The sequence below is a fragment of the Zonotrichia leucophrys genome, chromosome 2 (assembly GCF_028769735.1).
Source record: "Zonotrichia leucophrys gambelii isolate GWCS_2022_RI chromosome 2, RI_Zleu_2.0, whole genome shotgun sequence".
Lineage (NCBI taxonomy): Eukaryota > Metazoa > Chordata > Aves > Passeriformes > Passerellidae > Zonotrichia > Zonotrichia leucophrys.
In genome coordinates, this window is record NC_088171.1 from 100,306,106 (window position 1) to 100,332,360 (window position 26,255).

Consider the following 26,255-nt stretch of genomic DNA (forward strand, 5'->3'; position numbering starts at 1 on the left):
AAAGCAGCAGCACTGTTAGAAACAATTTGCAGTGAAGAAATTGGCAGATGCAGAAATAACTGTGTGGGCTCATTCTGTTTCGAACAGAGATTAGAGAGTACAGTTTAACCAAAAAAAACAACCAAAAAAGCCTCACAAGCCCCTCCCCCCACCAAACCAGCAACCACAAACAAAAGAATCCAGAATATTTATATGTACATTTTAGCACTGTACATATATAGAAGATATTTATCTTACTGAATTACTTGGTTAATTTTTTTGTTAGGAGAAAATGTTAGCATATGCATTACTCACCTTAGAGAGTATTTCAAGTGCCTGATGTAGAAAGGCTCCCTGGGACTTACAAATTTCAGCTGTAATTTAATACAAAATGCTTAAAAGTGCACTATATTTAAGGCCATCATATTCAATTTATGATGTGTAAGATAAATCAGGTCATTTACAAATACAGCTTTACACACACACAGGGTTTAAAAATAGAGAATGCCCACATTTGTGAACAATAAAGAAAAAAAACTAACCTCAATATTTTGAATTAATAAAAAAAATTAAAATCAACAAATCAGAATAATAACACGCCTATGCAAACTATGATCTACCATACTTTACTATTAATATATTACAAATACACTCAGTTATTCAATCAGATAAAACAGAAAAATTACACATCAAAATTCTTCAAATATTGATTTTTGGTACTAGCAAACTAAGACATGTCCTATTGCAATCTTTGTCAAGAGTAAAAGAGAAAAAACCAGTGCAGTTGAGCAACTGAAAGGACTTACAAGTATCTATTTAAGATTAAATCTGTCAGACTCACCACGTGTGTTGTACGCGAGTTATTCCGCAAGTGAACCTTTAACGTGCATGCATCCCCAACTCTGGTTAGAGGAAAAACGTAGACATCTTCTGGTGCATACACCCCTTGAATGACCTCTTTTTGTCTGATTTGAAAAAGGAATTTAAGGTATTAACATTTCTGACCTGTATGATCAGTGTATGTTGATTGCATACTTGAAGTAACAAGTGTATTTTCTGAGAATAAATCAGAAAAAAATGGAAAGATCCAGAAAAAATCTACTCTCTCACTTCAAGTTTTGTAGGCAAGATATTTTAGCTAGAAAGAATAATGAAAGTATCACTCTGGCATAAATATACAGGAATTTCCTTATATGTACTTTCACAGTCTGAATTTTTCCCCCATATGCTTTACCAGAGACCTAGAGTCTTATCAAAGATTGCAGATTTGACCAATTGTTTTACTCTCCTGCCATATTGACATCATCCCATTGTAAAAGAACTGACAATTAACTTAAGACTGAACAGCAAGGTTAAGACATGCAGTACTTCGTAGTCAATTGGAGTATCCAAAAGGCAAATACATAAAAAGCATAGACAAAATTCTACTCCCAAGACCATTTCATTCGCCACAGCATATCATAGTTAGACAACTCAGAAACTCAACTGAAAACAAAAAGCATGGAAGATTGAATAATACAAAGCTACCAAGAGTTTTTGGCAAGTCTGTTTTTTACAGCTGCTTATTCTAACATAGAATCACAGGATCATTCAGGGCAGAAGATATTCAGATGGTTTGTAGCCCAACCTCTTGCTCCAGTCAGGGTCAGATGTGAGGTCAGAGCAAGCTGACCAGGTAAATCCCAAAACCATTTGAGGACAGGGACTGCACAGACTCTCTGCGAAGCCTGCTCCACCCCACAGATGTCCCAATGGTAAAAAAGGTTTTGGTTGTGGAGTTGGGTTCTGCTCCCTCACCCCCTTGCCCAGATGCAGACATACTCTTGTCAGGTTTTGTGCATACATACTTTATTCTTTTTGGTTGTCCTTCAGGGTAAGCTTTCCTTTCTGGTGTAACTGCAAGCTCACTTTTCTTAAGGGCACTTGGAGAAGATTTCACGACTGGCGTTTCATTTTCTGCTTTAGTACTCTGTTGGCAAAACCAGAGAAGATTGTAAACTTCAAGTTCAAAAGTACTTAAGTATTCAGGAATGTAAGTCATTCCCCTAACCCAATCCAAGACTTTTTATTTCAATAATAATCTTTCAGGAGCATGAGTCTGGATCATAATGATGGAAGCAATTAGTTAGGAGGACTACATCAACAGGCTTCTGTGCTTTACAAGTACTTATTTATTACAAGACAGTTCACAACAAACTAGGAGTGCAGGTGGAATCTCAAAAAGGCTGCAAGCAACCAAGATTTTACTAAAAGCCAAAAAACCCCTCACTTCCTCTGCAGGTATTATACCCACATGCCTCAAGAACAACCAAGTTGGCTAAACAACTACTCAGAAAGAAGACATAAGTCAGCATTATAATCTGAATTCTTAAGACAGCAAAAAGCTTGGTAATAATTCTGTACTATGAACAATACATCCTTCTCAAAGAAAGGCCTCTCCAGAGAGGGAGAAACAGATAATGCACGATATGGTATTTTCTGCATTCAGAAGTTAGGCCAAAATATTTATCATCACCAAGACCCCCACTTAGGGTATTCTAACACAGGGAGACCAGATCACCCAACGGGAATAATTGGACAAATAATCAATTTCAAATTCCATGTTGCTTAGTGAATCTTGCCAGATATTCTTTGGAGTCCCCTTGGGTCACAACATTTTAAACAAAGTTAAAGAACCAAAAGAACCTCCTACACTTATGGTTGTACAACATTATGTCAATTTTTGAAATGGTGCTGACGTTTTAGACAAGCAGTTGATTCCCTGACGCAGGGAAGATGAAAAAAATAGATTCATCTTCAATAGAGCTGCTATGACAAACTTGTCTTTTAGACATTCATTTCTTCTATTGAAAGAGCTGCTAATCAGTCTGTCAGAAATAGCAGCAGCCATAAAAAAAAATTCTTAATCTTATTTTAAAGAATGTATTTTTCAGTTGCAAATAACCCATGAACCCCAGTAGAACCTGATAAAGACAAGAAGGGATTTGCACATGTGTCGTTTCAAGAGCTTTTATTTTTCCACATAGTGAAAAACAGTGGACATCATGCCTGTTATCATTCAAATTCTAATTTATCAAAAGGCAATTTGACTGCATGAGAATAAGGTACATTATGGAAAATGATCCGAAGTTACCCCAGTCTTGATAAGGGAATCTTGAAATACTGATTGCTTTACCACAGCCTGTACTGACTTCTGCTGTTTCAAATGAGAGCAGTACATTAACATTCCAAATGGTTACAACTGAGCGCTGCAGTCCCAAAGACACCTCAGGAACACAGAAATTTATATACCTTGAAAATTGGAAATATTTTTCTCACAGAGTTAAAAAAGGTTTTCCCTCTTCTCACTTCTGAGATACACAAAGATAATGAAGCTCTGTGCTGCTGATACTTTCAAACTCATTTATTGTTACTTATATACATGATTTAACTTTTTAAAGTACATAAACCATGTAAATTAAAAAATAGCATGCATTCAAGGTTTGTAATACCTTAAAAAATAGCAGGGGTTCTTTATAAAGTCCTCAACTTTCTAGATGCTAAAGGAGCAGTCAGGACTTTGCTGCTGTCTCAGCCTTGTGGCAGATGCTTGCCAGTTCACCCAGAAGAGACTGATAGTTAGACCCAAATACCAGTCCAAGACTCCTGTGCATAACATTCATTTTCAGCTCAATGACCTTCAAAGAGCCCCCAGGAGCAGCTCCCAGCAGCAGGAGCAAATGTTCCTCAGGAAAGGACAAAACTAAGTTGGAATGACCAGCACTGAGAGGCTGGGGCTCAGAGCACATAGAGAATCCCTCCTTCCTCTGTGTCTCAGACTGCTTTCAAAGACATGATGAGCTGAACTCCTGACTACAGTTTCCAATGGTGAGGACTGCAAACACATGTAGAGCATAACCAAAATTACAGTCAATTAATTTGTCAGGAAAAAGATTAAAGTGGTATGTGCCACTGATTTTCCTAACTTGATGTTCTTTTAGTTCCTTACTGAGCTCTTTCAAATTTTTCATTTCTTCTGAAGTGGTGCTATAAATAAACATCACTCAGTCACTCTGAATGACAGTCAGTCACTCTTCCCCCCTTTATTCTATCAAAAGTCACACTAACCACAGCTGTAGCCCTCTGCCTCAGCAAAGCCACCAGATTCCAAGTCCTTTTCAAAGTTTCAGTTACACTGCCTAAACTCTTGATCCCAAGAAGATAACAGATTATGATTCACTTGTCTTGTCTTCTCAACTAAAAGCTGCAACACTCTAAATGTTCTGTGCTGATCCCTCTTCTGAACAGATGTTCCCTACCTAGTTGATAAATACAGTACTTCCTTTTCAAATCTTTCTGAAAATGATCGTGACATGCATTTCAAGTATTTTCTACTAACTTTTCTCCCATGTGCAGAGATGCTATCAAGATCTAATTGTTAACAGCTCTGAAAAAAATCAAGAACAAATCTGACACAGTAGTAGTTTGAAAACATTAATATCAAGTCATGCAGCTCAAAGATTTACACAACTCTGACAACTAGTCACGTTTTAAGAAGAGACTTCCTTAAAACTCGAGAGTTCTGTTAAAGAATTAATCTTCTCCACACTTCAACTAGCTTTAAAAAGACAAATGATTTAGACATTTTCCTAATTTTCAGGAAAATTGTGACCAAAGAATTTGATGAAAGTTACATAAAAACCCTCTAAAACCAAACATTATACAGAAAAAAATAATCAGAAGTTATTTAATATTAAACCTGTTTACAAGTACGATTTCAACACAATTAATTTGGAAAGAACAAGGAACCTACAAAACAAATGTAAGAAGGATAAGTAAGGTTCTTACTACTGAAGCATGCTTAATACACCAAAGAAAGATCCCAAATCTTGGAGTGGACTTCTTAGAAAAATCAAGTCAAACCTTCTAAAGAGGACAGCAAAGCACAGACAGCAATCATGCCATACTGAATGTAGAAAGCTCTTCACATTCAGCTTATTTAACTTATTTAACCATTATAATTAATTCTTCCTTATGGTAATAAATCCTCTGTCCTAGGTAAATTCCTCTTGTATAGATGGGATAAAAAGCAAGGTAAGGAGAGAGAGCACAAAAAACCAGTTGCAACTCCCAACCCACTTCTTCCAAGCCTTACTATGAAGTTTGAGCTGAGGAACAAAAGGGGAGCAAAGGGAAGCTCAAACCCAGTTGCTGCCATGTATAAATTTCACAATTATCCCCACCTACATTGTTACTCTGAGAAAATACTGAAGCAGGTTTTATTAGAGACACAAATACCCATTTGCAAGATGGATATTTGAAAATTCCAAAACTACATTGAGTTATGTATTACAGTAAAGGTCAGTTAGTCAACTACTTATTTACAAAAATAAAACCAGCAAGCAAATTAACAAACAAAACTGACAGAAATACCTTTGTCTACAGAAACAATTCCCATAGAATGTAAATTTGTCTCTAGTCTCTTTAAATAACAAATAGTTTTATACCATAAATGGCAAAAGATAATGCATTATCACATAAGGAAAAGGAACATAAGGAAAAAAATACAATTTAATCCAGCAAAAATACTAGCAGGGTTGAGTTTTCCCAGAATATACCAATGTATACATGAAAGAGAAGTGTATAGTAAAATCAAGATGTTATCAAAAATTTGAGCTCAAACAGTGTTTATAGGTTTTATATACTCACATTTCCAGAAAGCTGAAATTTTAATTTGTATTTCCTGCTTGGATTTCCAACTGAGTAATACTCAAGGTCCCAGAACTGGGAGTAATCTCCTGTATCTCTAGGTGAAAAAATTACAGCAACCTGCAAAAAAAAAAAAAAAAAAGGAAAATTTTGCAGAACACTAATAATCTTCAGGTTCAGGATCTTCACAATTTAACCTGTACAAAGTTATGGTTCAGCCAGCACAAAATTTACACACTACAGAATACACATGACACACACAGGTGATCTTGCAGAAAACTATGCAACTAGCTAATCCTCCTCTGCCCGCAAGTGGAAAAAAATGGATTAAATATGTTGTGCAAGAAGTTTTCAACAAAACTTGAGTTCAGATAATCTGCTTTAAGCAAAGCCAGCAAGTGCTGGCACAATTACTTCTGTTAGTAAAATGGAGAGAAAGGGGACCAGGAAGGGAAATATGTGCACCTGAAAAACTTCCTTGATCTGGCAACTAAGTTGTGAACAACTCAACTCCTCCAGCTCCAAAACTGAAATTCCTGCATTACAATTATTAAAAAGCCTAAAATTTAAACCAGCTTGCAACCTATGAATTTGATCATCCTTAAATGTCACCTATGTAACAATGGCTTGTCTCCATATAGTTCTGTACCAGGTTAATTCAGGAATAAACTTTCAGAACTGAGGTTGAGGGAAGAAGAGAAAGAGAGCAGCAGATTAGAATAGATGATTACAACTATATCTCATTAGCCAATCATAATATCCACTGCAAAAAAACCCCAGACAGTCATGATAGCACTGTACCTTCACAGCTCCAGCCCACAGCCTGGCATGGCAATGATGTAAATGGTATTCAAATAGGCCTGAACAAGGATTGCTAAGGCAAATACAATTGTTTAAATTCAAATAATGGCTTGCAATGTTATGAAATTACTATGAAACTGGTCAGGAATGGGTTTTTTATTCTTGTAAATAGATTACAAATTCCATCTCTATGGAAATAATTATCCATAACAATGAAAAGATAGGTTTTAAGGAAGATGAAAAGATAGAACTCAAGTAGCATTATGAGAGAAGATAAGGGAGCAAAGGACCCTTATAAATCCATTCAGTCTATCCGTGGATGTGCTTTATAATTATGGTTATGAAACCCTCTACTGGCCAGGAGATAAAATTGCAAGTCAAATGAAACCAACTTCAGGTGCAGACAGCTGTCCCTGAAGAAGTATAGCAAGAATGCTTCAAGGAAGGGAATCAGGTGCTTACACAAGTTTTGTAAGAACCCAGGATTATTTGCCATTTTCTTCTGGAATTTTACAAAACATTTAAAATAATTTTCTCTTCTGAAATAATTTGTCCTTAAAAACCCTCAAAGAGTAACATAAACACACCACCACTTTGAAATCAAACTACTTTGATTGCGTGAATTCTTAGAATTAACTCTGCTGAATTAGGCTGATGCAGAATATCTGACACACTCCAGAGCCCAGTACTGAAAGGCCAACATTTTATCATTATCAAATAAAATTTATTTCTCATTTAAGATCTTATTTTGCAATTGAGATACACTAATATGCCAGAAATATTTATAAGTGTTTACCTTCTCTTGTTCATGAACTTCAAGGGTACCAGAAACATGGGAAAATCCAAAAGCAGAGTAAGGAACCCTATAAACAGTGCCACTTCCATCCACACCCTGCAAATCAATTTGTGAGTCAGATTTGAAGGGAAAGGAAAAAAATAGCCTGAAACCACACAATACACCCACACACACACCCCTCTTGCAGAAGACTGAAGAAAATACACTCAATTAAAGTACTTTTAAGTAAAGAATTAAAACTGATTCCCTAAAAGCAAATTAATAGAGACTGAAACTACTAAATCTAGTCACCACTACTACTGACTTACAGTTCAGAGGTGGTGCACTGGCTGGAACATGACAAAGTACCCATGGGTACTGCTAAGCGTAATAACCATTTTTCATAGTTTCACAACAATAGAACATAATAATAATTCAAGCATAAAATCCAAAATCATCACAGCATTTCAGACTGTCAAAAAATAGGGAAGCATTTACAAACATCAACAGCTAGGCACAGGCAACAGCACTGTAATTAAAATATCCTTGACCTAACTCAAATTTCTACAGAGACACCACGTACAGTGCAATTTCAGCAGCAGAAGTCTGGCATTCTGCAGCCAAAAAGACACACCTATCTTTCATTTATGCTTGATCACTTAATGAAATCTGGATGATGACACTGTATGAGCACAAGCAAACTCTGTAAAGCAGTAAGTGAAGCAGAAACTGTACCACAGAGCACTGATTGATTCATAGTCAGGGAACACATCAGGGATGAAAAAAAGGAGCAAAACATTTCCCTGATATGAACAGAGGAAAAAAACCTTTGTAACTGAGGTCATGCTCAAATATATATTCTTCCTTGAGAGGCAGCAGGGAGAGAGAGAGCACAGCAGGAAGAGAAAAGTTAAAATAAAACCCAGAGATTGGCATAAAACTCCCAATGCAAGCATTCACTCACTTTAATATAGGGCGGTGCAAAAGATGATATTTTCCACTTCAGATTTTCGTTCCCTTTATTCTCCATTTCCAGGTAATTCTCTAAAAGAGAAATATCAGACCAGCATACAAAATATCTGTGTTCAAGTATCCCTGGTGTAAAGAGTTAAGCAGGAACTGTGTCTCTAGATGAACACAAGTTTAGTGGAAACAGTTTTCATTATAACAAATCTCAAGAGCAGACTCAAACAAGGCACACTGCCATAAAATTTGTAGAAGCTTATACACAAGAAATTTAGACTCCACCAAAAAATCCCCAAAAGATATCCAACTCCTTCCCAAGATATTATTTGATCATTCAGAGACAAAACACAATATCCCAGTCTGGGACCAAATAAACTTGTACCAAATAATGTGTTTTGTTACTCATCATGCATATAAATATGTCTCTTGGCAAGAAATTATTAGAAGATCATCTCAGTCTACAATAGCACTTTAAAAAGTTTAAGCTGCAGACATAAATGATATAGGAAATATATAAACACCAAAGTATTATTATTACAATACTTTCATAATTTTAGCAAAAAACCCCAAGATATTATTGATAAATTAAGTCTTGAAAGTCCTCAAGTCTGCTGGAAAAAAAATAGTGGCAATGAATCATTAAAAAAACCTTTATTGCCTAAAAAAGTATGTACTACAAAAAAACCTGGTCTATTGATAACAGAATGAGAGTTCCATAGAGTTACTTTGAGAATTTTAAGCATTACTGGAACTAAAAGTACAGTCCAAGCATTTCAGACTCCATTATTGACCCTGTCCTCCTCAATCACTATGTACCAAGACAAGGACAGCCAGCCTCACAACAGCTGACACTCCTATTGTCTTCAGGAAGAGCATTTATTTCCCTGCTAAACCCAGACAGATTGGTCTCATCTCTTTATGGGCATAAGTGCAGATGAGAAGGGATCTACTGCAAAGGTGCCTTGAGCCAGAAGAGTTTCAAGTGGACTTCTAACAGTCTCTTTTACCAGGCACAGCATAGCTGCATTCATCATAGTGGCAACTGATTTGCCTGTACACAAACCTAACTGTGGAAAAAAAGGTGTGACTATGCTGTATAAGGAGAATTGGGAAAAAAAAACCACCAAAAAACACGACAACAACACAACAACAAACAAAACCCAAACCAAAAACAACAATAACAAACAAACAAAACCCTCAAAACAAAACCAAAAAACAAACCCAACCCAACAACAACAAAAAACCTCCAAAACTCCCAAAAAGCCAAAACACAACCCAAAAAAACCCAAAAACCCAAAAAGCATTTCAAACTAAAGGCAGAAGTGGAGAACTGGTCATTCTCACTTATTAGACTCAGAGAACAAAACTAAAGCACTAAAATTCCCAAACATGCAATACAGTACACAAAGCCTCTGAACACAAGATATTACAGATGCTATATTTAATAACTAATTCCTCTTACCTGAGCTTTGACCAGGTCTTGTTTTAGGAAAAGCAATGTTTCTGTTCCTTATGTGCATTTCTGTTAGAGGGAACCTGGGGAGAAGCTTTGGCACATCAACAGTGGGATTTTCAGGCTGTGGAGTAATTATGTCACATCTTCTACATGGAAAGTCTGATCCAGACACGCTCTGTGTGCCAGCCTCTTGAATAAGCACTTTAATAAACTATTGCACAATTTGGAGAAAAGCAAAGTTTTAAACAGTCAATATTGATAGATCAATAAATCAAACCATTTAGTTTACACACAAGAGCTTATGTTCAGCTTTACATTTCAACAAAGGAAAGCTCTCATACATTACATCACCAGATGTTCTCCAATCTCCAAGTTTAAAGATTCTAGGACAAGTTTAATTTAGGAAAAAAGAAACATTCACTGAAAATTTGCTATCTAAGCAATTTAACTCAATAGGAATAATAATTTCAACTAGTTTAACTGACAATTCCTACAATGTTCTCTGTTGCAGATAATGAAAACAGAGCTGCCTCATTCAGGAGGAGATTTGTGTTCCTTTTTGCTACATCATTAGAAATTTTACAAGTTTCAATTAATGCCAGTAAAATCTTAGCATATTTTTTGCTAATTTGGAGAGGTAGCAAATAAATGACAAAAGCATTATTAACTACAGGATTTCCTATAATTTGATGGGTTATACTACATTATCTACACTTGTCCTAGTAGATTTCTTAAATCCTTTTCTCATATTGTAGAACACAACACAGTTAACTACGTGCAGTTATCATCTCCTTCTCAACAACTTCCCTGTTTATTTGGGTTTTTTGAAAGCAGTTTCCAATTCTGTATCATACCTCACACTTCCCTCCATGCAAAAGGAAAGTAGATACAGTTTTATCCTTTCAGTGTCTATTTCTCTCTCCAAGCATTGTTACAAATAACTCAAAACATACACTAACTGTAAAAATAAGAAAAAAAAGTCTCTTTCTTTAGGAGAGATTACCAAGGAGTCCTTCTGCTCTTACATAGAAAAAAGAAAAACTGTTGGCTTCATAAACTTTATTTCTATGCCTCAATTTTATCAGGGAAATGTCTTGGATTAAGATCTGCGAAGAGGCAGAACCTGTTCTAGACATTCTTTATCCCTGACCTGTCATCCAGAAGGTCAAGATTACCCTAAGGGAGCTCAAAAGGAGCTATGGCGACTTGTCCAATACCCTCTTTTAACTTCTTTTATTTTACAATATGATACAAACTACTTTTATGTGTGCACATCTACATACATACGTATATATACATATATATGTATATATAGTGTTTTATAAAATGATGCATAAGGCAGTGGTGGGTTCACTTTTGTTGGAAATTTAGTTAGTGTCTACATCACGGCATTTCTTTAGAGATTACGAACCAAAAATCAGTTTACAAAATGGCATCTTGACTACTTTTCTTTATGAGAACTTCACAAATTAAAAAGAATAATGGAAGTTGACAGAGCTTCTGATTCAAATCTACAAGGTTTTAGCAACTTTATTAGAACTGACAAAGTAAAATAAAAAGTTCCAATCTGAAGTCTCAAGTAAACCACATACCTTTAGTCCATTATCACAATGGATATAGATTAGGCCACTCCAAGGAATTAATATGGGCCTTGTGGCAAGTGATGGATTAGGACTCACCAGAATTAGTGTACTGGCCCTAAAATAAAAAAAAAAAAATTTAAAAAAATTAACTAGCATGACTCTCATACTAGAATCAGCATCTACAACATTTGTCACTAGCCCACCCAAAAAAAGGATGCACTTTTAAGATAGCAGATAAGTGAAGAGGCTCTACAGATAGTTAAATCTCAGGTGCTCAGATATGCCATAAATTAAGCTTTAAAAGCCATGATCCCAGGATCTTCTTTCACCATCACTGAAAAATCAGATCACCTCTTTTCATGGCCTAACTCAGTTCAAGAATTCTGCAGGCTCCAGCCCCCACAGTGCAGAGTATAAAATATTCTGGCTGGCTCCTGTTGTGACAGGTTGACTGCCCTTGGCACTGTGATGAGATGTTCATGAAAAATAAAGAACTGGGCAAGTGCAGCTTGCCGTGCTTAAGTCAGCTGTTCTCACGGGTCTGCTTCCTACTTGCAGACCTCTGCTCTTGATCCACACTATTTACTTGGACCCAAAATGTGAGGATTCTGCTCACTCTTTTCCAGTGAACACATTTTAAAATTCTACACTGCAAGAAAATGGCTTGCAGAAGGCCTTCAATACCCTCTTTCTAAAAAACATCCAGAGAATCTTGAATCTGGGGTATGAGACACTCAGTATATCCTTGCTTTCACAGCTACTGGAAAGTCATTCATTGTTACTGCTCTTTCAGATTATTTTTCTTGGCATTGACTGAATTTGCAATGAGTCGTAGATATCCTAGCCCTTCCTGAGAACAGAACTCTATTCTGTTCTCACCAGTAATGAAAGTTTCCCAGAAATTTACATCTACATGAATATGAAATTAAGTGTTTAAAATGCAATCAGCCAAGTAGGACTGAAGAGAAAGTATTTTGGGTAAACAACTTCAAAGTTAAAGCAACTACTGAAATATAATTCTGAAAGCAAAACCTATTTTTTGGTGGGAGACTTTTTGGAAGATGAGAATAGTTTAATAACAGGTTCTTAAAGCTGTCTTAACTGAACCTTAAAAGTACCAGAAATTTAGAAGGGAGAGATGAGCAGACCTTTCAAGCACAAGTTGTGGAAGTCTTTGCTGCCATATGTGAAAAGTCTTATATCCATATACAATGATATTATGATTACTTTTCCAAGAATACCCTAATTAGGGCATGGGCAAGCTGACACTGGCTTGTCATTATTTTCATACCTACAGATACTGAGAAGCCAAAGGTTGAATGGCAAAACCAAGTTTTCTCCAAATAAAAAGAATCTCAAAATCAAGTTGTGAGGAATATCAGCACATTTGCTAAAGAAATGCTAAGTCCCCAGAAGAGAAGCCTTCTGTAAGAACTATTATTTTGGGGGTTGTTTTCTGGTTGTGGGAAGGGCAGAAGAGTTTTTTGTTTTTAAATGCACAGCTAAATTTTAAACAAAAAACTACTGTGAAAACAGATTTTTAAAGCTTCAGCTTCACTGACCATTCAACTCCTTGAACTATGCAATAATAATAGAACTTCCAGGCACAGAAAACTCCTGGAATCGAGGTAATTTTACTTATGACAGAAGAACATTCCCACAATACACAACTGTAAAAGGATAAGGTCCTAAAAAAGCTAGATTTGCATGTTCATTGACCAAAAGTCTATACCCTGGAGCTAAAATAGTCTCAGGGTGCAGTCTAAGCAAACTAAAGTAAATTCCTAAAAACCAACTAAAATTCCTAAACTAGTTATACAGTTAAGCTAAAAATAAATTCCTCCAAAACCTCACCACACTTTCACACATAAAGGAACTTACGGAAATATACTTACCCTGGTTCAACATCTCCATGTTGTGGGGTTACAGTAAGGCAGTGAGCTGGCCATGAAAGTTCAAATGCCAACATTCGATTGGAATTGTTGAGAATTTGTACACGTCTAGTATCTGATGTTTCACCTGTAACACAAAAAAAAGCTAACATCATACAAAAATTCACAAAAATGCCCAAGATAAAGACATGTAGCAATGAAAACAAAGCATTTTCTGTCCTAATTTTACCTTCACATACTTTAAAACCTCCATGGGTATGCAGTGCATTGTCTATGTATACACAGAGCACATAACCTCTGATGATTTATCCAAAACTGTGCTCAAATCAAGTCTGTATAAAGATTACTGGCCAATCCACACTTAAAAACATCTTATGCAGTATAGTTATCTTAATACTTAAGTGGCTATTTCATTAACTTCAAAAAATACTTACCAAGAGTAGGAGATGTCAAAATCAAATACTCAGGTGTAACAGCCCAAGTCTCTTCAGCATCTGATTTATTCTGAGCTCGATCATTAGTTTTTGCAGATAAAGAAGTACCCTGAGGTCCTTTAACAGGAAGAACGTCCAAAGTTGCAGCAGTATGTGTGACAAAGTTCTCCAACCTGAAAATAAGACTGCATTAGGCAAAAGCAGTAAAAAAATATCTCATGAGTAATTATAACAGCCTACTTTTAGTATTTCTCAAAATTTTACTACAGAAGTACAATACTTTTTACATGGGCCCTCAATTTAATTCAGTTCTCCATTAAGTATAAAACAATCCAGCAGCTATACCAGGACACAGCTTTTTCACAGAATGTTTGGAAGTGGAAGGTACCATTTAGAATGAGAGGAATTAAAATAAAAAGTTATCTTCAGAAGATAATAATATAAAATAATTTGAAAACATATACAGAGAAAACAAGTACTGCATAGAGAAATAAGGCAACAGCATGCTGTGCAACACATTGTGGAGATCAGGAGGGACCTGTGGAGATCACCCAATCCAACAGCCCTGCACAAAGGAGGGGCAGCTACAGCAGGTAATTCAGGGTATTGCCCTACCAGGTTTTTAATTTCTTCAGAGATGAAAACTTCCCAGCCACTCTGGGCAACCTGCTCCAATGCCTAATCACTCTCACAAGAAAAAAAAAATAGTTACATACATATAATTACTAATTATGGTTCCAATACCTGTCTAATTCCAATTGGGGTGCAGTAGACTGCTGAAAGCCATCCTGATCACAAGTGGAATATCCGACCACAGAAAGGAGAATCCTTTGCATATTTGCATAGAAAAGATGGATATCATTTGTCTCTCGTGGGACATCACATACTAAAAATGAGAGTAATAGAGAAATTCTAGTAAGAACAACTCAGTAATACTCAGACATTACACCAGAGAGATTTAAGACATAGACTTAGGTAATAATCCATCAGCTAAGAAATCCTAGATCATTCCAAAACTAATTCCTGCAAGCTTAGCTATCAGGTGTAGCTCAACACTAACATCAAATACTATATAGAAATCTGAATACACACCAATTTAATACTTTTTATTATAAGACATAATAAATAAGACATATTAAAAAATATAAAAATATTATAATATAATTTTCACCTTTACACAAATGCTATATACTAATTTGATTCTATGCCAAATTAAGAGTTAGCTTTTACTTTTTTCTGCAACACTGGCTTAACAATTTCAAAGGATACTCCAGAACCCAAGTATCTGATATTCACCAGGATTTCACCTCAACTAAGATGAATGATAAAAAAAAATCTTTACTTTTCCAAGTAAAGACAATACATAATTCAGGGAAAGAAACAGACCATATTTATTCAGCTGTAGTAGCCTTAGGACAGTAAGTAATTCCATATGTGAATATAACTAACTCAAGAATAGGGTTTGACAGCAAATTTATTCACGACACTTGTGGGACTGAACACTTGGGGGGTGCTTTAAGGAACCCTTTACAATACACTGTATTCTTATTAAGGCATTTCTTACTAACAAGCGGAAGAAAATGCTATTTAGGAAGAAAAATATATATTTTGGTGTCAGCCAAGTTGCCTGCCTCTCAATTTTCAAATGTATCTGTGTACAACAAACTGAATCTTTCCCAATAGTTAATAAGGCAAACACTTTCCAAATAAATTCAGCATTTTAATGCTACAATATTTACAGACTGGGGATTCATGTTCCTAGGAGAAAATTACAGAAAATCATTCAAATAAATAGATACTGAATGAAAAAAGGCACATTCTGTTGTGATGGGTTGACCCTGGCTGGATGCCAGGTGCCCACCAAAGCCATTCTATCACACTCCTCCTCAGCTGGACTGGGGAAAGAAAATACAATAAAGTTTTGCCCAGTACAACTGTCCAAATTCAGAATTTTTCTTCTACATTTATTAAAAAAAATAGTGAAAAAGTAACAAGGATTCAAGCCAAAAGCACATTTGCCACATGAAAACAAGTACTATATTTTTCTTTTAAGAAGTCATAGTCTTACCTTCTGTCACAAGCTGCTCCCCTTGAAATTCTTCATCAAATACAGCATTTCTCACTAAGTTATTTTCTGGGATGATGCGTTTTTCCACCTCAGCTTTATACATCACAGCTCTGTTAGAGGTAAACAGAAGTCATTAAATTAAACAAAGTACTAGAAACAACAAATTGCAAAGATTGATATGAATCGTAGGAATCCACTATAATTTTCACTTCATCATTTCTTGACTACACCAAGCTCAAATCTGGGAGCATCCATTTAAAACTGAAGTCTTTTCACAGTCTTAAAAGGGTTAAAGAAATACCTGCTCTATTGCTGCAGAGTAAAAGGAAACACTGAAATAATGGTTATCATATGTTTGTCTTTCCATACTTGTTCTCTGCTGTCAGTCACACCTACCTAGATTTTTGATAAGTACATCAGGCATCTGAGTGATGTTTCAATCACCACAGGAAGCAGGAGAATGCTATTTTGGTTACAAGTGAAAGTTTTTTGAGAGGAAAAATTGACTAGTCAGTGTCAGAGTGGCAGCAGGTGCCAGCCAACAGCAGGAACACAGCCAACAGCATGACTGCCAACAGCATAGAAAAGACTGGGAGGCACAGGAATATAAATAGTCCTGGGAAAAATGGGAAGATACAGGTCAGCAAGAGGAAATGTGGCACTCAGATAAGGTCAGGGCCATGGAGGAGGAAAGAATACCTGAGCACTACTAACTCTCAGGTCTAAGCTACTTACTGAGCTGCTGACTATATATAATTTTGGAGTAAGGAACTTGGGGCACAAGCTGGCAGATGAGGCAGAGTACTCATCTCACATTCTTGCCCCTAAGTCCCAAATCACACTCTCATTCTAGTGCATAATTACAGAATGGGGTTGGACTGGCTTGGAGAACTCAGTCATTGCAAGACATAAACATCTCTTTCAAGTTATCAAGGGAGATTTTAGAAAAATCTCCCATCAAGAAACAACCAGCTAGACCACTACTTTCAAGAACAATATGTCAGCCTGCTGACTAATAAAATCAACAAGTCATTTTGCGTACATAATATCCACAATCTGAATTTAAAAAATTAAGTTTCCAATAATACTTATGTAGTTGTATTGAGCTTCTACATGGGTTTTCTGTTGATCTGTAGACTAAAAGCATTCCCTGCATGGGTTTTCTGTTGATCTGTAGACCAAAAGTGTTCCCTAAGTACTTTATCCCTTTTAAGGAGGATTCCAAGATAGACAGCATTGCCTCACACAAAACAATTCATACAAAAAAACAGGAAAAAGCATCCTCTAAGATATCTAAAATAAGCCAGTTTCCTATCAAGGTCAGGAACTCAGCTATTCCATGGGCTTTTTATTCAAAGCCATGCAGTTAAATCCAGACGCGTTTAACACTTAGTTTGGATAAGGATATACACAATGACTATCATACACTGTCAGGCAATAGCATTTAAAATCAATAATGAAATAATGCTGTTTTGAAGTTTTGCACTGAATTATGATTATCAGCACCTTACTGCTCTACCTAGTCTGAACATTCTGCATTACACTGAACCCCATGGACAGCACAAGTCACAAGTGCAGCTTCTGTCACTGAAGGCAGAATATGCCACTTCTGTGTGTTTGAGTTAGACAAACTGAAATGCAGAATAACATGACCACTATTTAAGATCAGCAAGGTATTCTCCACAAGTTTCCATGAGCATATGTGCATGTTATTTTTCTCATATATACACCTACTCAAACACATTCTTTGTCAACAGAATTCAGCAAACCAAGACATGAACTTTGCTTGAAACTGAATACCCCTGGATTTCAGCACTATTCTTTTCATGAGCCTTTTCTTTAAAGTTACATACACATTAGAAAGAGAAATACAAAGACATAACACAGATCTCTTTCAATACATAAATGAAAACATTTCCCCATAACCCAATACACTTGAATTTAAGTAAATTAAAACAGAATAAAACCCTTAACTAGGATTCTAGCTACAGTAAGCAAAGCCATAAATGAACAAACCCCCATCAACAACTTATATGTGCAAGGCTCTTAATAGATCACTACATATCACCATATTTTAGCTTGTTCTTGCTCTTTTTGGAAACACATTAAAATCATACTTGTGGCAGCACATACCCCTAGCTTTAACTTCTTATTAAACATCTGTCTGTTCCAACAGCAAAGCACATCTCACCTGCGATACTGCTGCCTAGAAACTTCATCTCCCCAAAAGAGACATAGTGTTGATACCACCATGCTTGGAGAGAAGTTCTTTTCCATTGGATTCCATGTTACAGTGACCACCTGATAAAATGAATAGACAACACACAGAGGGAAAAAAAAATCTTAATGTTTGCATTAATGTTTGGACTATGAGTCAACAGATTACTACAATAAAAGTGAAACAGGACATAACAAAAAACAGGCGAGATTTTAATAAAGAATTAGTCAGACATTTTCAATGATGACATTTAATTTAAATTCATAAAATTTGCTCAGAACAAAGCACTGTACTTACTTCATGTGTTCCTTCTCTTAGTACAAACTGCTCTGGAGACACTCTCATAACCTGAGGATCTATCTTTGTTTTTGTGTGCAGGTTTCCCAAGCACAGCACCTTAACATAGGCAGCCCGGGAACCTATGTTTCTCACGTGGAAGGAAGCTTTCTGTGATCTTGCAGACAACGAGCATTCCAGTGTAACCAAGAAGCTATCTGACAATTTTTTAACATTTTCTAAAATTATATTGCTTGTTCCTCCATATCCAGATAATGGTATCTGGGAGAGAAACAAAACCCACCATCAAAAAAAGACGTACTTCAAATGAAAAACGCTTACTAGCAAAACACATTTATGTACAACTATGGTAAACTATATAGACTTACAGAAAAACAAATGAAAATGTTAAAAATGTGAACTGAAAAGCCCTTGCAAGAAATAGAAAAGCTTAAATTTACTCAATCATTTTCAAGTTCTACTTCCAAGTTTGTTTAAGCCCTACCTATAGAACAAGACAAGTTCAGATTTTTTAACGCTTCTAGAGTTAAAATCTTAGGCTACTTTTAATGTAGTACATAAAATATTTCATCATTCTCAAAGGAAAGAATTACATGCAAAATCGATACTCATGTTCAAAGCATAAAATGTAGTGGCCATATGACTTTAACAAGTATACAGATGTCCATAATATGTATCTTGAATTTTCAGGTTTTTGACTGAAACACCTATTCGATGTTAGATTTTCAATAATTATCCAAAAAAAGTACATTTAAAATTTTTAAAAGTTATGTTGGGACTCTTACAGTAAACTTAATTCCTGGCTTTGATTGAATCCCCAGCTGTTTGATTTCCAGCTTTGCAAAGCAGCAAGTTACTCGAGTGGGTGTAAACATCAGGTATATGTTTGTATCTTCTTTGGGACGCATTCTGAGCTCCCAGCTACTGGTTAAGCGTTGTTCTGATCCAAATATACTTTGCAGCTATAAAAACAAAGACATCAAAACTGAGTGACTATAATAGAAAAAATAACATAGCAGTAAAACTTACTACATTTGGATGGAAGAATTAACTTCTTTGAACTGCACATTGACTTCTCAGACAATGGCATATTTAAAGTTGCAATGCTTAATATGCAATCAAATTACAAAGTCCAAGATACTTTATAGTCCCATAATGAACACTTCGATGCCTCTCAGTTTAGACAGATTTTTTTGTCCTCAATCCCCAACCTGTCAAGGCTGAGCTTTACCATGAGTACATTAATTCCCTGTCAGTATAAGATTTTAAATTTAAAAAATCTGAACATTTGAGGGAAAATGAGATATAAGTCAATGTAGGTTACATAACAAAAAGACCCATTAGCCATGGTAATTCCTAAAGACTAATTCCAGTTTTTCTATCCTCATCCAGACTCCCTCCTGCAAGAAGAGCCATTGATGGACCACTCCACCAAGTACTGACTCTGCTGTGAAACAGCAGCTTAGAGAGCTGTAAACTGAGCTCCAGTTTGCTGCAGCACTCCCATTTCAGCGGCTCCCAGGAATACCAGGGTAGCTTAAGCTCTGCTACCACACTCATCTTGGCAGTCTCAAAACAAATACAGGCTGCTAACACTTCAGGGCAAAAACATTTTCATTATAAACACAGCCTGGTAACTGTCATAAACACTAAAGAGAAATTTTAATGGCAGGCACCTGAAAGGAGTCTTGATCCTGGCCTCTTATCAACAATCTTAAATGCTGTGGCACAGATGGAGAGTCATTTCTTAGAATTAACTTCTTCTGTCTGAAAAATACGTTTGGTTAGATTTTACAGCAAATACTAATTAACGGCATATATTAATTCATGGAAACAATGGAACTGGGACAGTCAATTTTGAAGTAATTTAATGGAAAAAAATCACCTCTTGGAGCAACAGAATATGTTAAATAAAAAGTTATTTCTGTATTATCAAACTTACACATCCTACACTGTTATACACCAAAACACACTCATAAAATACTCATAGCAAAACAATCCCTAAATATACATATATATTAAAAAATATATATTTTTCTGAAGTTCAAGTACTGTACTTAACAGCTTGAACTTCCAAAGAAACCAGCAATTGTATCAATACAAAAACTCCATAAAAATCCCCACTTCAGGACACAGATATGATGAGTTTATCAGAGAGACTTGGTTATGCAGAAATAAAGTCTCATGAGTAGTCTGGCCCAGATTCACAGGAACAGTTGTAAAGAACTAAATTCAGGATAACTTTTCCTTCCCATGCACTTCTCAATGTAATAGCAACACAGAAAGTTAGGGTCACTTAACAGAATCAGGTTGATTGAAACAGTTTTTTTCTCTGCGATACATCCTAGCAGTGACCAGGCTTCTGGTACTCAGAGCTTTCCTCAGCAGAGGTAGAAAACATCTCCAGCAAGAACAAGTGCCTTTGTCATTTTAACAAGTCAAAAAACATTGACAAACTCAATTTGACAAACTCGGAACTGCTACAACATAAGAGAACAGATTGTGCAGTTGGAATTAAAGAGGAGGACAGAGAGAGCAAAACCTCTCTCTATCAACACTGGCAGACACTCTTTTGTATTCTGTTGAAACAAAATTACAGAAATAATTTCAGCTTCCTAAAACCAAGGGTTCCTCAACACCGTTTTACAGGAGGAACAGAAAATAAAAACATTGCAGCATACAGGAAAGAACCTGTAATTCCTAAACACCAAATAACCAAAACTACTGTTAGAAGCACACTACACCTTAACAAACCAGAAAAACAGAAATGCAGCTATTAGAAACAGTTATTGGATAAAAACATTGATTTTAAACCACCAGGAACATGATTAGATCATTAGAATCAAAAAGTTCAGTATCAACCAACAGTGGATTAGTCCTTCAAGTAATAATTACTAGAAGTTCAGAGATTTGCAAAACTTGCAGAGTTTACCCATAAAAGAAGCAAAGACCATCCTAACAATTAGGAACAGTTTCACTAAAGCATAGAATAATAAACCTGTAAACTTGAAACTAAAAAAGTGTGGACAAGAAGTAGTCAGAAGGATAAAATAATTCATAATTAGGGGCAAAACAGATTCTCCACATTAGAAGTTTTAACCCTGAAACACATTCAAATCAATCAAGGGATGTTCAACAGTTTATGCTATTCAGATGGTCAAATTACATTACCCAGACTGGATTCTGTTCCTTGTCATGGATGAGATGAAGAATAATTAATCTCTAGCAAGAGATAGGTATCAAAAGAACCAACAGAATTTTTCTATCAACTTAATTGAAAAATACTTTTCTCCTCATTTCTACTTAGGTGACACACTAAACTTACAAAACCAGATATTCTAATCATAATTAAAGAGTCCTCAAGAACACACAAAGCTCAAACAAGATCAGTTTGTTTCTAAAACTTTCTTGCACAAGAAAAATAATTGCAATATACTGCTTCTTTCACTTGAGGCACAGAACAAATTACTGCCAATTATCAATGTGAACGAGAAAATTTACTTCAAAGAAGTGCAACATAAAATGCTTAACATGATATTCTATATGAACAGCTGTTCAACTTGTACTTACACTGATGATCCAAGTGATACTGCTCCCCAGGCAATGAACTGCTTGTTGGAGAGGATGGGTGGAATGTCTGAGCACCTAGCAGGTGTAGACACAGGTCTGTTTTGCCCAGATTCTACCTCACCTTTGATCATCACTTCAAACTGAGGCCCAGATGGCAGCACAAGGATTTTCAAGATGCTTTAAAAATAAATGCAGAAATTTAAATCTCACAACATGTCGTAGGAAGGGGACCAGGACACCATATGGTTCATCACAGGCTCAGCAGGTCCGGTCCTTCAGGTCTAGTTTATTGAAGAAAGTATCAAACGCTTATACAGCAAATAATAAGCTTCTGAATATTCTGTAAGCTAAGCAATCTATTGGTTAAACTATACCATGAACTCTTCTTCATTCCTTAGGGGTTACATCTCTCTTTTCTCATGTCTCTTTCACTGTTTGTTATCTTACTACAGCTAGGCCCCAAAGACACACTATCTTGCAGGTGCAGGACTTGGAATTAGCCACAGCTTTGTAATTTTCTATTCTCTAGCAGCTAAATTCCCAACAACAACAGAACAAGATTAGCTGGGGAAATCAAAACATAACTGAAAAAATATTACAGATAGGCATTTTTAAAACTACCTTCTTAAGGCAAAAATATAAACACTTCTTTTTATTTTATGACAAAGGCCAGCTTTAGGTATGGCCTAAAGTAAGCTCTAAGTACACAGGCCCCACGTACCTCACACAGTCTTACAAAGTATTCCATCTGGAAATGATTCAGATAAATATTTCAGAGACTACAGCTCAAAAGTAATTTTGTCCATACGAATTATTTTGACAGAATAATTTTAGAAAGAAACAAAGTCTGGCTGTAGACTAAAGAGATGCCTTTTGAATGCCATGAGAAACTTCAATGAATTTTTACAGGTGTGAGATAACCAGGAGCATCAAGAAAGGAAATCTAGTTTTTAAATAATAGCCTGAATAATTTGTTATAGCACAGAGATATTTCAAGTAAAAAAAAATAATTCAAGAACCTCCATTGTAGCTGTCAGTGAATCCCCATGATGCCTGCTGACCAAGCCCCGAATCCCATCAGCAGGGAACATGGACCCTGGTTACTGCCTCAGTTAGGTTAGTAGTCTTTAGGCAGCATTTGGATGAAGATTACCAAGTTTCCAATCCTCCTGAGTACCTCAAGCCTGTAAAAATTCAACCTATCCAATAGGATCGTACTGTCACTAGCACAGAACTTCATTGTTTTACTTAAACGCACTGGGGAGAGTGAAGTGGAACATATAGTGAAGATACTCCTTTGTCCATTCTTGCAGAAACTGGAAGTCATGTAACAAGAGAGGAAAAGCTGCTCTGGAGAAATGAGTCATTGCCAAAAACTCTCACATGACATCTTAATTGTCACTTGAACCAATCAAGTTTATTTTGCAGCATGAAGTTCAACAGGAGCTAATGAGCAAAACTACGAATGCTTCATCCATCTGCAAAAGGAACTTGTACATTAGTGTTGTACAGAACAAACTTTTATTTGAGTACAGCAGACAAATAAATACTTAGGATCCTGATCTGTTCTTGACATTTTTCACATGTAAAACAGAAATAACATTTCCCTTGCCTCAGCAGAGAGAGAAAGAGGGAAGCAACTGAAGAGGCTGCTGAAGGTAAGTATTTTGAAGCTTTGCTGTACTTTAGAAATAACTACTAGATAAAGGGCCACCGGGATTTACTCTGTTTATTTACACTAAACATGTCTTAGAATATTTCTTGATAGGAAATGTTATCTATTCATTCTGCTATACATACCTATAAGAGGCAGATATTCTACAGAAAGGTGAACCTTAACATAAATCCTTTTGTAATGGATGAGAACTCTCATGAGAACAACTGAAGTCAAAAACTCTCATATGGGTGAAACTTTTAATTTGTTCATTACCTTAAGGTCAAAAGTAGTTCAGTTTAACATATGTAGCACAGAATTAGTTATATTACCTTTCTGTAGTTGTTGTGCTTTTTGGAAAAAACTGGACAGTCACTACTTGTTCTTCTCCAGGAAAAAGGAAAAGATCCTCGGGTTTAACAGCAAAGCAGCTGTCTTGATCTGATATCTGAAAGCAGGCAAGGGCAAAAGGGAGGGTTAGTTACCTATTTTAAGGGACTAAATACTTCTACAAAATGTAATACAATTTGGTTCTGCACCTGTTTTACATGCAATTCAGACAATTTGAATACACCTGGCGTCTTCAACACTATCAATTAGCACCCAGTATCATCACTTAATGTGGCAGATCCTATTTCCATGGCCTCTGATCTTAGAAATGATGGGCTAACACATCTCTTTTTGTAAAATGGAACCAACTGTTCCTTCTGTTGACTTTGAAACGCAAATTTCAAATGTGGTTAGTTATCTTTCAGTCTGGAACCACACTTTCCATAGATTCTCAAAAAGGTCAAGTAAAGATACGGCATATTTGAAAAGAATTCACTTTGAGTTGGCAAGATGTACACTAAAAACTACTGCAGTTTTGTTAGAAAATACAGATGTTTCCCAATGCTAATATTCATCTTTGCCTTAGGCAGGCTTTACTCTACCAGCTAACTAACACCTGCTATGCAGCACAGGCTTCACTACTTTCACATAACAAATATTTTAGCTAAAATTTATTAAAAATCATAAAGGTATGTTTGTTATAACAAGTAAAACTGAAGTTGAGCAAAAGAACACTCATAAGCTTTTTCTAAAAAAGCAAGAAAATCTCTTTGGCATTTTTCATTCCCTGTATGTAAAGTTGTAAAGCTTTTATCAAACCAGAGCTGAGCTAAAATCCCAAGGCTCACCTCTAGCTTCAGTACAATATGAACAGCACAAAAATAATGATTTCAAGAGGGAAAAGCCAACCTACCTGAACTTTCAAATGTACACTAATGTTTCCAGAATTTACCAATGGCAGCTGCTGCTTGACTGTTGAACACACACTAGCAGACAGATGTATTTTCTGTAAAAATAAAGTAAGTGTATATCTGTATATATACATATATAATAAAACCAAACATTACAAAAGTAGGAGGCTAGGAGAGGGCAACTGTTCTTGAAATACAGTTTGTAAATACACACAAACCTCTAAGTCCTTTGGAATGCGTATCCTTGCTGTTCCAGCTCTTGCTCTGAGAAAAATACTTTTAATCACAGTGCTAGGTCCTGGACTATCCACTTCCACATCCACTCTTGCCAGGAACTCCTCTGCTGGACCCAAGGAATCTAGGAACAATTTCATGAGTAGCAAACGCAAGTGTGCCAACAGCAAAGGCCATTCCTATGGATGCACGTCTCACTTCAGCTACTCTTCAATCTTAACATATCCATGGGGTGAGAAGAACAGCTCTCCCATTACTCCTGCAACACTTTTTTCCCCCTCTTTTAAATAAAGTCTCACAGAACCTTATTTAAGAGTTTTACCTTTTTGTCATATGTAACTGAAATTGTCACTAATGCAAAGAAAAAAACTCATCCTACCACACCAGCCAAACTAGTTGATATATATAGTATTTTCTATTCAGCAAGTCAGAACAACTCAGAGATTTCTTCAAATTTATTATCTATTTTGCAATTAATGCAATATTTTCTTAAGTGATGGTTTAATTCCCTCAGCAAAAAGAGTTAACACAAATTCCAGGCATCTTGCAGTAAACTTTGTACAGCTTCATACTAAAGTAAAAATGTCCCTGGTAATACATAAAGGATTAAGACATAGAGACATTCTGTCTCCTACAGTTACTAAAAATGAATATGATACCTGAAATATTAGCACACACAAACCAAACATGTTTCAAGTTTGCAGCCTGTTCCTGCAATTCTAAAACACATATACATTAAAAGTCAAATCTGTTTCAGCTGAAATGAAAATCCAATTATTTTACCTGAAGAAGAAATTTGTTTCTTAGGTGCATGGAACAGAACCCAAACTGTTAAAGCTTCAGGATCCTGAAAAAGAAATTGGTTGACTCACCTTATGGAAGGGAGAAAATTATTGAGAGGAGAAAACAAAACACCCACAAAACCTGAACATGCAAAAGGTGTGCTGCCCAAAAATCATTACTGTGAACTCAAATATTCAGCACTGTCACTTCAGACAGCAAGTAAAAAGAAGAATTGACCAACTATAAACTACTCACTTGCCCATCATAGCTTGCATGTATCACATGGTTTACAACTGATGGAGCTGCTGCCTGAGAAACTGCATCCATTTGTTCATTAGAAGTATTAACAGGTTCCTTGGAAAAGGTGAAGCACCTCCAGGCTACTGCATTCTGTCAAAAAGAGAAGTATTACAAGTATTAAATCTCTTATTGTCAGTAACAGCAATGCTCACAAAGCTGAGAAATGCAAGACAAGTTTTGAACAATTCAAGTAGCTTGGAAAAAAAAAAAAAGAAACAAATTTAGGCTGTAACTTTGAAACATGAAACAAAACCCCACACACCTATCCCAGATGCATTTTTGTTGGTACCATTACAGCAGAATCAAATTACCACCC

At 36.0% G+C, this 26,255-nt stretch overlaps 1 protein-coding gene across 1 annotated transcript in view; it reads right to left on the reverse strand.

The window, feature by feature from the left end:
* Nucleotides 1-26,255, reverse strand: part of CEP192 (centrosomal protein 192) — an 81,267-nt gene that overhangs the window by 4,459 nt on the left and 50,553 nt on the right. Inside the window, exons 32-53 of the mRNA XM_064703205.1 lie at nucleotides 25,895-26,029; nucleotides 25,640-25,703; nucleotides 24,841-24,980; nucleotides 24,625-24,717; nucleotides 23,714-23,829; nucleotides 21,728-21,904; nucleotides 19,834-19,924; nucleotides 18,943-19,119; nucleotides 18,158-18,418; nucleotides 17,834-17,943; nucleotides 15,643-15,752; nucleotides 14,319-14,460; nucleotides 13,575-13,747; nucleotides 13,144-13,267; nucleotides 11,258-11,363; nucleotides 9,672-9,876; nucleotides 8,208-8,287; nucleotides 7,265-7,360; nucleotides 5,668-5,787; nucleotides 1,827-1,948; nucleotides 821-944; nucleotides 295-353 (exon numbers count right to left, since the gene is read on the reverse strand). Coding sequence (XP_064559275.1) covers nucleotides 295-353; nucleotides 821-944; nucleotides 1,827-1,948; nucleotides 5,668-5,787; nucleotides 7,265-7,360; nucleotides 8,208-8,287; nucleotides 9,672-9,876; nucleotides 11,258-11,363; nucleotides 13,144-13,267; nucleotides 13,575-13,747; nucleotides 14,319-14,460; nucleotides 15,643-15,752; nucleotides 17,834-17,943; nucleotides 18,158-18,418; nucleotides 18,943-19,119; nucleotides 19,834-19,924; nucleotides 21,728-21,904; nucleotides 23,714-23,829; nucleotides 24,625-24,717; nucleotides 24,841-24,980; nucleotides 25,640-25,703; nucleotides 25,895-26,029 — 2,825 coding nt within the window. The remainder of the gene's footprint in view (nucleotides 1-294; nucleotides 354-820; nucleotides 945-1,826; nucleotides 1,949-5,667; nucleotides 5,788-7,264; nucleotides 7,361-8,207; nucleotides 8,288-9,671; nucleotides 9,877-11,257; nucleotides 11,364-13,143; nucleotides 13,268-13,574; nucleotides 13,748-14,318; nucleotides 14,461-15,642; nucleotides 15,753-17,833; nucleotides 17,944-18,157; nucleotides 18,419-18,942; nucleotides 19,120-19,833; nucleotides 19,925-21,727; nucleotides 21,905-23,713; nucleotides 23,830-24,624; nucleotides 24,718-24,840; nucleotides 24,981-25,639; nucleotides 25,704-25,894; nucleotides 26,030-26,255) is intronic.